Genomic DNA, 14,162 nt, shown 5'->3' with positions numbered 1-14,162 from the left:
TGCCTTCAACGGCCAGTTGTCGAGATAAGGGAAGACTGGAACCACTGATGTGCATAGATGAGCTGCAACCACTGCCATCACCTTTGAGAACAACCAAGGGGCACTGATAAGGCCAAAAGGGAGCACAGTGAACTGCGTGCCCTTGGCTTACCGTGAACCATAGGTAATGCCTTTGGGCTAGCAGGACGGGGATATGGAAATAACTGCCCTGCAAGTCCAAAGCCACCATCCATTCCCCTGGGTCAAGTGCAGAAAAGACTTGGGCTAAACTGAGCATTTTTAACTTCTCCTTCCTGAGGAAGAATTTGAGGTCCCGGAGGTCTAAGATAGGAAGCAGGTCTTTGTCCTTTTTGGGTACCAGAAAGTAGTGGGAATAGCAACCACAACCTACTTCTGGCACAGGTACCTCTATATGGCTCCTTTGGCCAAGCGAACCGATGTTTCCTTGCGGAGAAGTGCCAAATGATCCTACAACATACGATCGTAAGAAGGTGACATTATTGGAGGAGTAGTCTCGAAGGGGAGGGAGTAGCCCCATTGGACTATTTACAGAACCCACTTGTCTGATGTGAGGGACTGCCAGTGAAGGAGGTGATGGCGAATCCTGCCTCCAACTGGCTGATGATGGGCCTGTAACTTCAGATTAGGAAGGTTTGGAGCCAATGGCAGGTGCGGGGTAAAGAGTGGACTGGCCCGCCACCAAGCTCTCAGGGGAAGAATGTTGCATCGGGAATGCTGGGTTGCCCGGAGTTGGATGGTGACAGCGGGCCATTGTCCTGTCCACAGGAGCCCCTGTGCTGGGCTTGGACCAAGTACCCAGAAGGATAAAAGTAAAGGCTTCACTGAATGGCAGGAGAGGTTCAGAAGTGGAAGCCGCAGGCTGAAGCACTTGGATCAGGAGATTAGTCCTGACTGCCACAGAAGGGAGCTCATGGCCAAGGACCTGGGCTGCCCTTTTCACCACCACAGCATAGGAAGCTCCCTCCTCTGTAGCCACGGTAGGGGACAAAAGCAAGCCAGTGTCAGGGGAGTGTCTAGACTACTGGCATCACCCAGATCCATTCATCAGTCCGGTTCATCAAGTTTATCAGATAAAGGGTCCAGCTGCCCCTCCCATTCCTCATCACCACCCTCCGGCCAATTAACACCGGCACGAAACTTCCTTGGATTTGAGCAGGAGACGCTCCGGCTCCCAGAAAAGCGGGGAGGTACAATAGTCTCAGAGGGCTGCTCTGGAGACTGAGCTTTCGAGCGACGATGCTCGGAGTCCCGCATTGCGTCGGCCGGCGGATGGAGTGAAGTCAAAGAACGACAGTGCTTCTACGACTTCTTCTTGTATTTCCCTGACTTACCTGAAGACCTCCCCAATGACTGAGTGCGACAAAGGGGGTCGGCTCCACAACCGTTCAAGATCTTCCTCTCGAACGGGAGCGAATCAGAGCCGGGCGCTGGGCCTCCAACAGCTTTCAAGACTGCTCCAGCAAGGCCTTCGGGTCCATGGCCCAGCACGTGGAGCACAACTTCGGGTTGTGGTCGCTCTCTAGACACCAAAGGCACACGAGGCACTTGGTGACAGGAGCCACAGGGCTTAAAGCCAGTCCAACGTTGGGACATCCTCAACGCACCAGGAGCCCAAGACTCAAGAAAAAAGTCGACAAAAGTGAAAAAATATTAGACAAAAAATGGTTAAGGGGTATGCTCTCTCCGGATCTGGGGAACACTGGCACGGAAAAAGATAGAACTGACGTCAACACACATGGGGGGCGTCTATAAAGGTCCTGTGACGTCATCCCAGAGCCCACAACAGAGACAGAGCGGACCGAAGCCACTGAACGAAGGGCAGGGGAACTGCTGAAGAAAAGATTTACAGATCCAGACTGAAGTCTGGGGGAAATTCAAAAGATAAGGAATCTACAACTAATAGGCTCTATTAGATTGTCACTGAAAAACCATCACATTGAAAATTAGTCTTCTCAGGTCAGAAAAGCAGTTGATCCGGACAGAAGCACAACTGCTTAATTTGTTCAGGTGTAATTTAATGTGTTACCGTGGATTGACAATAGAATATGAAAATTAAATTGATGCATTCAGGTTTGGAAGGATGAAATGGTTGCTACAACAAAACTGTGCATTGTTGAGTTGCACAGAAGACTCTTGTAAATAAGGCTAGGATTTATTATCACAGTTTTAAGGTAGTCTTACAACAGATAACTGTGCAAAAAAGGCCAGCTAATGATTTGCTTCTAGTGCCGTTTGTACACTCAGTACAAAGTAGACAACGGTGCTTTGCCATACACAAAAAAGGGTTTAAAATGAAAAAAAAAAACACGAAAAGTAAAAAACATACAAATAGGTTAGCAACAGGCTGGTCATTGAACTGTTATGTGGTAAAAAAAATATTCACATCAAACTTCTCATTTTAAGAGGAATGACTATGCTAATAAGCATTGGCAAGGCCAATACATCTCGCCTATGCGAGAGCTATTAGCTTTGGCAACATATTTTAGCCATGTTGTACACCACTTTGTAAAAAAAATAAGAAAAAATAATATTGCAATGACAGCGCGAGCAGCAGACTAACACTAAGAAAAAATCAACTCGTACTTTGTCCATGCACCACACAGTGATTCAGGAACGGACGTCTGAGACTGGCTGCCTAATTAGAAGGCAGTTAAGAACAGTGATAATGACACTGATAAATTGTAACATGCAGGTTTTCTTTTTTTTCTCACTAAGGGTCGCCAAGCGACAGCAGCGCATGTGTGCTGTCTGCAGGTTTGACCTAAAAATGAAAACCTCCATGCACTGCACTGCCTGGGATAGGGACACTTAGTAATTGCCTGATTACTGAATTTTATATTGTTTCAAGAGTTTTGTTTACCCTACCTACTGTTTCTGTAAAGCGCTCTGATATCTGCAAAGATCTTGTTCGCGCTATATAAAACCTTAAAAATAAAATAAAATAAAATACACGATAAAGGAGAAACAAAAGAACTCATCTGAGAGAAATAAGTGACAATTAACCATGTTTCCTAGTTTTTTACATCCCCCTCAATCCTACCTGAAGACTCCTTCCCAGGAGCAATACAGTACATCTGTGTATGGGTGCATTTGTCTGCTACAATATCTGCTCAGCCAGTCTGCTCGGATGTCATCCTTGGGTGGATAAGCCTCAGCATGATGACATGTATTCTTGCTGGATAAAGTGGCTTGACAGCTGTGTTCACTGGGACTTTGTGATTAGGCAAAAATATATCAGGTAGAAATGTTTCTGACTATGGGAGTGCCCCTTTGAACTTGTTTTTAAAAGCCTGCATTCTTGCTTATAATTTATATTTACATGTGGTACTTAGAGTAATCACCTGAAATACAATATTTTGATCTGTCAAGCATGTCAAGTCCAATTAGACTACATAATGTTTTACTTTTCTCTAACTTTTATAGGGATCTCAGGAAACAAATACTGTGGCTATTATTTTCAAAACGAAATAACTATTTATTATAAAGATGCTTTTAATTGTATCCATAATCTTAATAATGTTAAATAAACTATCGAGTTTGTCTATGTTTCTAAACCCATCCAAAGAAGAAAACAGCTGCTATACCTGGGCATTTTAAGATATGAAAATGAATAGCTCATTAATTATCTCTAATCTTATGCTTTTGATAAAGTCTTTAAACTTGATAATCACTGAGTTAACGCCAAGTATCTGGTGTCCTGCGTCTGTATATCTAACTGTCCACGTTATGAGATCATTTTGATGGATTTTAAATAGAATGTTTTTTATTAAGATCTTCGTAAATTTTATCTGTGGGATTCTTTTATGGATATTTTTATCTGAATAAAGATGTATTCGATTTTGATTTGATCTGCCAAGCAATACACCACATTCTCTTTGCATTAACCATGTACTCTTATTTCACATTTCAATGCAACAGTTGCATCCAAAGCCTAGCTACACGTAACGGTCCTAGAGAAGTCATCAATGCAGGTACATTCTGTTCCCTACCTCCATTTTCTTGTAAAAAAAAAAAAATCTGGTAATCTTTCAGTTAAATAGAAGTTTAAAAGCAAAACGGACTTTATAACAAACCAAATTTAAACGGAAAAGCTCATGTGTATTAAGGAAGTGGTTTTCTGCCAGTACCGGTTTAAAAACAGGAAAATACTGGGTAATGTATCAGAAACGTCAACACAGAAGGAGAGCATTGATAAGGCCGCCAATCTGACTTTTTAAAGGTCAAAAACAGGACATTGTACAGAAAGTAGCATAAAGGGTGTGGCATACAATGCAGATGGCAATTAAAGGCAAGCTGTCCGTACTATAAAATTGAGCTCTCCGATAGTGAAAGTCTATTCACATGTGGATTGTATTAAACAACATCCATTTCCTTGCATACACTTAAATAAACAGAACCTACCCAGTGTCTAACTGTAATCATGTGAACCAATCCTCAGAGTTTGTTTCATCCACTCACCATCCTAGTTGAAAAATGTTCATATCTTGTATGGTGCCTATACACTTCAGGAGCTGACCCGTCTAAATGGAGTAAACAATTCCTACTGTGCTCACGCTAATATTTCAGAGTTACAAAAACATTCGCCATTTTGGAAGCAGTCTGTGGCCTCTTGCCTAGCTCCTACTTTGCGGTTGAGGATATTTGGCCTCAGAACTCCCACCACAATCCTGGTGGAACTTACACCCATATATCGTGTAACGATGTTCAACGGTTTCACAAATATATGTGTAGTAATCCTTTAAGTCACAAAAAGATTGATTGAAAGTGTGATTTTTTTGGAGATCCGTGTGTACTAGATTAAGCAGAGTATGATGCTTACTTTTCATCTCAGGCCATTAGTAGCCGGTGGTAAACTAGGCATACTGCTTTTGCTGACTGAACTGTGAACACATTTTGCTTTCTCGAGGCTCTATTGCGAAAGTATTGGGTAATAACGGATGAAATCCAAAAGTTACCAAACAACTCGGCTCGGTTAATTATAAAATCGCTGACACAAAATCAAAGCCGGTTAAAATCATCTTTCTAATGCAAGTTACTTCAGAAGTATCTAGAGAGTGTCTCTGAAAACACCCTCTACACAAACGTATCTGAAATTATTTCATTAGCAATGGTAAGTGTGGTGATATATTGGGAAATATGGTTTAGGGTGAATCAGGCCTGTCTCTACAGAGACATATATCAATGCAAAATGGCAATCGTGTGCCCCATTCCCTAGTACAAAGGTTGCGAATATTCAACGTTTACATGCTTCGAGGATTTATACGTAGCTGTGAAACAAGCTCTAGTCTATTTGTTTCATACATGCAGTCATAAAACTGGCATCAGCCTTCAAGGTTGCATTATTTCTTTTTATGATAACAATTATGGGTAGCTATCTGATATGGAGAAAGCACTATCAGCATGGGGGTACCTGGATGGACGTGATGGCAGGTTCTTGCTTCTTAAGGAAGTCCATCCTCGATTGGAACTTTCTGCGCACGAGGAATCCACGACAGCGGGCTTGCAGTTTTGTAATCAGTGTTTCATTGGCTAGCCAAAGTTGTTCTCGGTTGTATGCTGCTGACACACCAGATATGGTGCTCTGGATCACAGAAGACCATGTTAGAATGCACTTAATCATGAGACAAGTCACATTTACACAATAAAAATCATTTGAATGCAATTGTCACATTTGACGCATATGAGACATGAAGGGTGGATGCGACAGTAACAGATTAGTAATTCAGTATTTGTACAGAATGTCCTGCTTAACTAATAACCATCACAGGAGGCAGTTCAGGTTTATCAATGAGGATGCTTCCTGAGAAACGTGATGTCAGAAAGGCACAACACATTATTAAAATCTTGTATGTGAAATAATATAGTGATTTGCAACTCTTGTTTTTTTAAAATATCAAACAGGAATGTTATCAATTCATTGTTATCAACACCTGATTATTTGTCTGTTGCTCTACATACTTTGCTCTCTGCCTCCTTTATCCCTTCTGCTGCGGTCATGTATCTTCAGTGCATTGCCTCCATCCCGCCTCCCTCTAGCACTGGTCTCTCTCTAGCATGGCACTCTTAGACCCCGGCCATCCATTCACTGGCAAGGCCATCAATTGTAAACTTTCATTGGGGAAACAACCTCAATGTAATCTTCAGCATCACCATCGAAGCTTCAGTTCCGTTTTCAAGTAAAAACTTGTTGAGGTAAAAAAAAAAAAAAGAAGAAAAAAAACCTTAACAGTGTCCATCATGCTGAATTATAAGCATTAGAAATGCAATAGGTCTCGCCTTTCATTAAGTTAAACCTATTTGCTTTGCTATACAATACCATTAGCAAAGCAAATGGCTTTAACTTAATCAAAAGCGAGACCTATTGCATTTTCAATGACAGAAACAATGGAAATGTCACACATAAGCAGCCTTAAAGCCTGAAAACTTGGCAGCTATTGCGAAGTTCTTTTTTTTTTTTTATTATTATATTGCAGCTGGGATTTGCTTCTACTCAGGTGGAGTGGGAGCTGGGGGCCCGGGTTCACCTTGAGGGGGTGAAATGGGGACAGGAAAGGACCACTTTTGCGATGGGGAATGGGGGGCTCGTTTGAGGGTACGGAAAAGGGCGAGCGCTCAGAGTAAGGGACAGGGGTACGCAGTGGTAGTGCAAGGAGGCGGGTATTTGAAGAACGACGGGGTGCCGGCAAGGGAAACCATGGTTGGAGCGGGAGGCCGGAGTAGAAAGGAGCTGCACCCCAACGGCACCTGGAACAAGACACCTCCGACGTTGCGTCATTTCCAGGGTGGGCGCAGCTCCGGCGCCAATTCCAAACGTTCCCAGTTTTTTGTATACTTTTCCTCTCCATAAGGAGTGGAGTAGAGTTTTACATCCGCAGAGCAGGGACGTGCCTGCACCTCATCGACCACTTATACTGACAAACTTAAACCCCGACAAACGCACCAAGGCACAACAAGAAAATAAACAAGTGCGACCCAGGCGGCTGACCCAGTATGCGCATAGTAATGATTTGCGCTAAGTGATGTTTGTGTGACCGAGTCATCAAGTTTTCCATGTTCATGCAGGACTAGCCCTTCCAGTTCGGATTTTCCCTTTACATTCTTACAGTCCCACTCGTTCCATTATAAAATCAGGACAGCACATCTCAAAATGTTAAGTAAAAAGACTCAAGAGCCACTCGTGCACTTGGGTTCTCAGGTAAAACTGAGTCATCTGTTGATCCACCTGGGTGATAGTCAGAAAACGTGCTTTAAAAAAAAAAAAATACAAGCCAACTGGGACTAAATTCATGTTCTTAAGTATAGGATTTTCCTAGTAGAGTGTGACTTTTAGTTCTGCTGACTAAGATGAAGGCTTTGCAGAGAAAAGGGGCAGAGTGGAAAAGCGTGACATAGAGAGATATGGTAGTTGGAGGAGCTATAGTAAGTAGATGGGATAGCAAGTTAGGAAACCTGAGTTAAGGGGAAGTGAGGTAGCAAGGGACAAAGATATGGAGCCCCTCCCAGACAATGTACCAAAGGCATAACACCAGCAGAGGTTTGTCTAAAGACCAAATTACTGGCCTGGTAACACTTAAAACATCTGGGGAACCTCCATCGCAAAAAGGCCTTTTTTCACCAGGCAATTGTGCATTTGCATAAAAATAATCTGTATTAAATGTAAACCTCTTCTGGCTCCGCAGTATTACAAAGGTTTCTTCCTAACTGCTTTTGATTCTTTTATGGGTATCTTGACTGTGGTTCCAAGTGCTCCGAGGTTTCTCCTGGGGTGGACCTCCACATCGACTAAATAGCAAATGAAGGAAATTGACATGGAAACCTAGTATTTATTTTGACCATTGGCTGATAGATCATTCTTGTGCAAGCTAGCCAGCTGACTGACTCCTGGTGCAGAGCAGGAACTCACTGGGAGCATCCACCCAGGAGTGAAGGAAAACGGAGTAATATATGCGCGTTAATGTAGTCTTCTAAAGAAGGTAAAAATCGCAACCTACCAGGAAGTGATGTAATAACCAACCTAGCCAATAAGATGCTACTAACCTCTGGTAAGGAATACCATGTTATGATTTTTAAAACACATTTATGTTGCAACAGTACTTCCTAAATCCTAGAAATGTTCGGAGAGACATTGTTTACCTAAACCTGGTAACCTCCGAGATCGCTTAAACTACAAGTCAACTGTCTAGATTACCAAAGCTCATTGAAGATGTAATTGTCTGACTCTGCATCTAGTAAAATACGTTTCCAAACTACCATATGCTCATGGCAGTATCCGCTTCGTCGTGCAAGTGGGATTTTTATTTGCATTAATCTCAAGAAATTCAGTACATTTTATTTTGTCAGCCCTAGGGCAAAATATTAGGCCTGAGAAATGTACAGTCACTCCCGTAGGTAAAGTCTCAGCTGCCGCTGTACATCAGTTTTACATCCGCAGAGCAACGTGCAAGAAAAATAAACAAGCGCGATCCAGGCAGCTCACGCTCACATTGCGTAATGTTTATAACAGCGGGGACTGGATGCTTTACTGGTGGCGAAAGAAAAAAAAATTCCCAGTGTATCACGCCGCAAGTAAAGCATCCAATCCCCACGTGTACATCTTTTGTCTTGTTTGTCTCCCCGCATGCACGCTGGAATTGTATCGGTTCCAAAAGGCCTCTCATGGCAGAGCATGCGCTGCTTTCGCCAGGCCGAGACCTAAAAATGGGACACAGACCATCTTAAGCGCCCACAAGTGATCTGCTACCTTCCTTCCTGGCACAATAGACTGAATTGTGGAGGTGGGCTGGGAGGAAAGATTCTTCAATGTTGCTCTCAAGCCTGCTGATCAACTGACTGTCATCAGCATAGCACACTGATGCCAAGCGGTACGTGCTTGGCCGAAGGAGCTACATTAAGGATAAAGAGCACGAGGCTCGGCAAAGATCCCTGGGGAATGCCACACCAGACAGAACATGCATTGGATCTGAACGGAGGCACAAATCCTGCCTGGCTACAGGCTGACAGAAATGACTGAATTCAGTGTAAGGACAGGTCTCTGAATACTGCCTCACGAAGGGAGGGGCTAGGATGAGGGGCTATGATGGGGATTGATTGGGTAGGGGGTCGGGGGGGACTCAACAACCGAGACTCTTTGCATTCAGGTGGAGGAAGGTTTATAGAAGCGACCCTAAGTACTTCACTGCACACCTAAGCAATTGGTGGATACCTAAGCACTTGTCAGTGTCCAGCTATTGGGATCTTGAAGTTTCCTGTCGATCCTTCTCCACAGAATGAACTCAACTGCCTGCTGTGCGAAGGCTCATTGTTACTCTGTATAAGCGAAAGGCATCTTTTCAATAACATGGCCAGGATGTCTGCCCCAAGGAAACAGTTTGTATGGGGTGTCTGGATCCTAAACAGCAAGAATTGGTTTAGACACAAACACCCATGACTTCAACTCACAGTGTGTTTGCACAGGTGTCCTGTGCTGAAGAAATCATGTGAAAAATGCTAAATATCTGTGATAAAAAACAAAATAGGCTTCGCTAAGGCCCTGAGGTGTGAAAACCAAGAGTACCTACTACCAAAGTTCATAGTGCCAAATTGATAATTTAAACAGCTTTAAGAAGCAGTTCCAAGTATTGCCTGTATGTGACAGGGTACCCATTAGTTTGGAACTAAGGTAAAGTAGAGATGCATTAGTCTGCAAATTTTAAGGCCATATGTACACATTTTAGGAACTGCGATTTCCTTATTGCGATTCGCAAATAGATAATCGCAATTTCTAATGAATTAGACTCATGAGTTTCATTTAGCGATTCCTAATGGGGTCACATTCGACCTACCTCGTAAATATTGATAAGGTAGTTCGCAATTTGCAATCCATTAGAATCTGAGGCCATCACATTGGTGGTGGCCTGCTGAAGTTAGCAGACCACCATGTCTGTGATAGCAATCATTCTTTAATTTAATGCAGCACGTTTTCTTTAAAGGAAAATTGGATGTGTTTTAAAAAATAAAATGAAACTTTCAAGTTTCATTTCTTAAGAGCAAGCAGTGGGCCCTTTGAACCACTAACTGCTCTTAAAAATATTTGTTTGAAAATGCACAAAGGGTAAGCAGTCCCCCGGGTTCCGATTCCCATTTGCGAATGGTTACCACCACCCTTGAGGTCGCAAAATATTAATACATACTACTGTTAATCTGTATTATGAAGGGAGAGAGAGAGAGAAAACTCTGTTTATTTAGACCTTAGTCTTTAAAACCAAATCGAATAAAATTCAGGATATTATGCATAATTAGTTATTAGTAAAACATTGTACAACTTTTGTTAAAATCTTTAAAAGGTATAAAAACATACAGAACATTCTACTTAAAATCAGAGTCGCCTTAGACTTTTAAAATCAAGGCTGTTCATTATCTTCAGCTGTCCACCATTGCTGTTAGTAGATTAAATGGTATTAACACCCATAGGACATATCCTACCTAAGTTACTCTTCTTCTTTTGTTGTATACAGGGTAACTGGGGTTTCTCACTGCACTTCTTTGAGCTTTCCCCTGACCATTTGATTAATTTCTTTCAGGTAGTAACCCAGAGCTATAGCAATTTCTAGATATTCCATTCTTAGCACTAAATGGATTGCTTGGGCTCTCGCTCTTGTATTATATTTTCTGAATATGGGTCGCAGAATCCGTTTTCTCACTTCAACATACATGAGACAATCAAGAAGAATGTGCATTATCTCACACTTGGACCCCATACCGCACTTGCATAAACCATCTGGGTACATCATTTTTGCCGTGACTTTCTCCTCCACTCGCCAGGGAATAATGCCAATTCTCATTTTTAAAATATCCCACCTAAATCCATAGTTCGGGAGTGCTTCTAGGTATGGATATCCTATATCGGTTTCCCACACTTCTATCAAGTGTTTTACCGATTTTTTGTTTCTTAGGTAACCTAGGTCCTGCGACCTCAAGTGCTCCCTTCCTTGTGCTCTAAGTGTCCCTTTTGTAAAGACTGCTTCTAAGGGGTTTTCGGTTGTGCCCACATTTAGGCAACAAATTGTCTCTTTTATCTTCTTTTTTGCCTCAGCTGCCCATCTTAGATTGCGATGTCATATTTCCCCACTACACTGGTGTGACACCTTTTGCGCTTCCTTCAGAGATTGCCGTTTCCAAAATCTAGCCACCGCCATTCTGGTCTGGGTATTCCACCCTATCAATCCTGTTTCGAGTCTAATTGCCTGTAGCATGGCTGACTTAGGCAAGGACAATAGCGTTTTTACAGCTTTACCTTCCTCCCGATTCCAATCCCCTTTACCACTAAGGAATAGGACCTCTGCCCCATATAGTACTTGTGGGGGGACCATGGCTGAAAAAGCTTTTATCATGGGTTTATGTGACATATCTCCGTAGGTTTTACATTTTTTCAAACAAAAAATAGAGGAAGAAGCTTTTGCATTTTGGTTTTCTACATGTTTATTCCATTTTAGGGACGATTCAAACCACAGGCCCAGATATTTATATTCTTTTACTGTTTCTAATTTCGTTTTATCTAGATACCAGCAGAAGCTCTTTGGATTTTTACCAAAGCACAATCTTTGTTTTGTCCATATTTACTATTAGCAGTTTACTCTTGCAGTATTCGTTAAAAAGCGTTTAATTTCCTCTGTAGCCCCAGCTCTGTCTGGTCAGTGATGACGAGATCGTCTGCATACAATAGGCATGATATTTTCTTACCACTCATTCTGGGGCTAGCACTCTTCTCCACCTCCAATGCTACCAACAAGTCTGCTAGGAAGATTGAAAAGAGTAGAGGAGCTAACACGCAGCCCTGTCGGAGTCCATTGTCTATTGCTATTTTCCTTGTGAGTGCCCCCTGTGTATCTTTTACTACTTGGGCCCAGTTTCCTCTATGTAGTTCTTTTAATATCGCTAATAGGTCAGTTGGGATATTCTATTTAATCAGGCACTCCCAAAGTTTCCCGCGATCCACTGAGTCGAAGGCTGCCCGGAAGTCGACAAAGCAACAGAGCAAGTTTCCCCTTTGCTCTATCGACTTCCGGGCCAGCGCCCAAAGTGCATAGCAGTGGTCCATTGTGGAATGGCCTTCCTTAAATTCTCCCTGTTCCACTGGGATAATTAAATTTGTCTCTATCCAGTTTTTTAATTTGCCTAGTAATATTTTGGCGAAGATCTTCTCCCCAATGTCAAGTAAATTAATTAGCCTATAATTTTTAGCACTATGCATTTCCCCTTTCTTATGTATGGGCCGTATTATGGCCCCTTTCCAGTTATCGGGGAGTCTCCCGGTTTCTAGGATTATTTGAAACATATCCGCGAAGAATTTTGCCCACCAGTCTGGTTGTGTTTTGATTATCAGTGCCGGGAGGTTATCAGGGACTGCCGCTCTCGTAAGATTTAAACTCTTTATCATTTTTCTAACCTCATCGACAGAAAACTCAGGTTTCATACCTACCACCAGACCGCTCCAATCTGTGTACAGGTTCTCTTCCTGATCTGTTTTTGCGCTATACAGGTCCTGTAAATATTCCTCCCAGGCCGCCTCCTCAACAATGCAGTTCATCGCCCCTTTATGGCCTTCTGCTGCTGAATTCACTAGTTGCCAGAACTGGCGTAGGTTCCTTGTTTCAATCGTCTCTAGCAGTTTTACCCAACATCTTTCTTTAAATTCTCTTTTTACCCTCCTTATTAACATGTTGTACTCTCTTTTTAGGGCCACTAAAGCCTTTCCACTGGCCTGATTCCCATTTTGGGCAAACCGGCGAGCCATTCTCCTGACTTCTCTTTTCTTCTCCAGACATTCCTTTGTGAACCAGCCTGTTAGTTTACCTATTTTTCTTTTACTCACTTTGGTTTTGTTATTTCCCCCATTGCCATCTCTTAATCCTTTGCAGAGTATTTGGAAAACCTCCTCGATTTTTCTTACATACCAGTCAAGGGTTTGTCCACTAACTATCTGTAGATCTAGATTTTGTTGCAACCTTATTAGTCTTGAGATGTATTCCTCCGTTAGTTTAGTTGTACGGCGTCTAGGGTAATCCATCTGTTGCTCTAACACTTGAGGGTGGGGTTCTACCTTTACTACTGGAAACTCTAGGGATAGCACATTATGATCACTCCCTTCGCTATTTGTAATGCTAAACCCCGAGACTAAGTGGAAGTTCCAGGGTGCCAGAAAAACATATTCAATAGGGCAGCTCTGTGTACCCAATTTAAATGTTCTCTTGGCAGGACAATCTTTGGGGGCCCTTCCATTTAGGCAGAAGAGGTTTGTAGCTCCTAGGAAGTTAGCCAACTGTGTGTCCATTGCACCTGGTAAACATTCGGGGAATATTGCCTGCGGTATGTCATATGCCTCTAGTATTTCTCGAAAATAGCAGTCTACATTCTTTGTGTGTAATTTATGGTTAAAATCTCCAAGAAGCAAAATGATGTCCTTACAGTACTTTTCACATAGAGAAACCAAATCCTCTTTAAAAAGAGCCATTTCCTCCACGTAATGCTCCATAGAGGCCCATTGGATGTACACATTTATAATCAGTATTGTATCAAGATTTATACATTCTGATAACATTATTCTGCAAACCAGCAGCCATTTGCATCTTACAGTTATTTCCACTACTTTTTTTATAATTCTTGTAGACACTAGGGTCATTATTCCACCTGCAGGGCGTCCAAATCTATTCTTCTTTGCAGGTCGAATTAACTGGTAGAAACCATCGAAAATTAGTGTCTTGCCACATAACCAGGTCTCCTGGATACACATAATTTCTACGTTTTCTCCAAGTTCATTTACATTTTTATGTTTTTCATCAGCTCCTAACCCATTTATGTTCCAGGAGGCCAGTCTCATGCTATGTGGCATACCTTTTTCCTATTCAATGTCCTCTAATCAACCTTCCTCCCCCTGTTCTTCCACGAATTTCTGTGATGGGCCTGCCTGCCCTAACTGGTCGATATTTGAGTTATTTGCTGTTATTTTTATGTTTCCTGGCATCTCGCCATCCTCAACCTCATACTCACATAACCCGACTTGTCTCTTTACTAGACCTGCGTGGCATTTAAGGAAGTGTTGACCCTGCCCTTTCTTCTTGCCTATGTCTACCAATACTTCGTTCTCCTCTAGCAGTCTTATTCCC

General features: G+C 42.4%; 1 protein-coding gene across 1 annotated transcript in view; it reads right to left on the bottom strand.

Annotated features, from left to right (window-relative positions):
• IQGAP1 (IQ motif containing GTPase activating protein 1) overlaps window positions 1-14,162 on the bottom strand; it is a 446,185-nt gene that overhangs the window by 113,104 nt on the left and 318,919 nt on the right. Inside the window, exon 19 of the mRNA XM_086958211.1 lies at window positions 5,432-5,602. Within this exon, the coding sequence (XP_086814337.1) occupies window positions 5,432-5,602 (171 nt within the window). The remainder of the gene's footprint in view (window positions 1-5,431; window positions 5,603-14,162) is intronic.

Source organism: Lissotriton vulgaris, chromosome 2_1, assembly GCF_964263255.1.
Source record: "Lissotriton vulgaris chromosome 2_1, aLisVul1.2, whole genome shotgun sequence".
NCBI lineage: Eukaryota > Metazoa > Chordata > Amphibia > Caudata > Salamandridae > Lissotriton > Lissotriton vulgaris.
The sequence above is the reverse complement of the archived record's forward strand: the minus strand, read 5'-3'. Positions and strand labels throughout refer to the sequence as shown.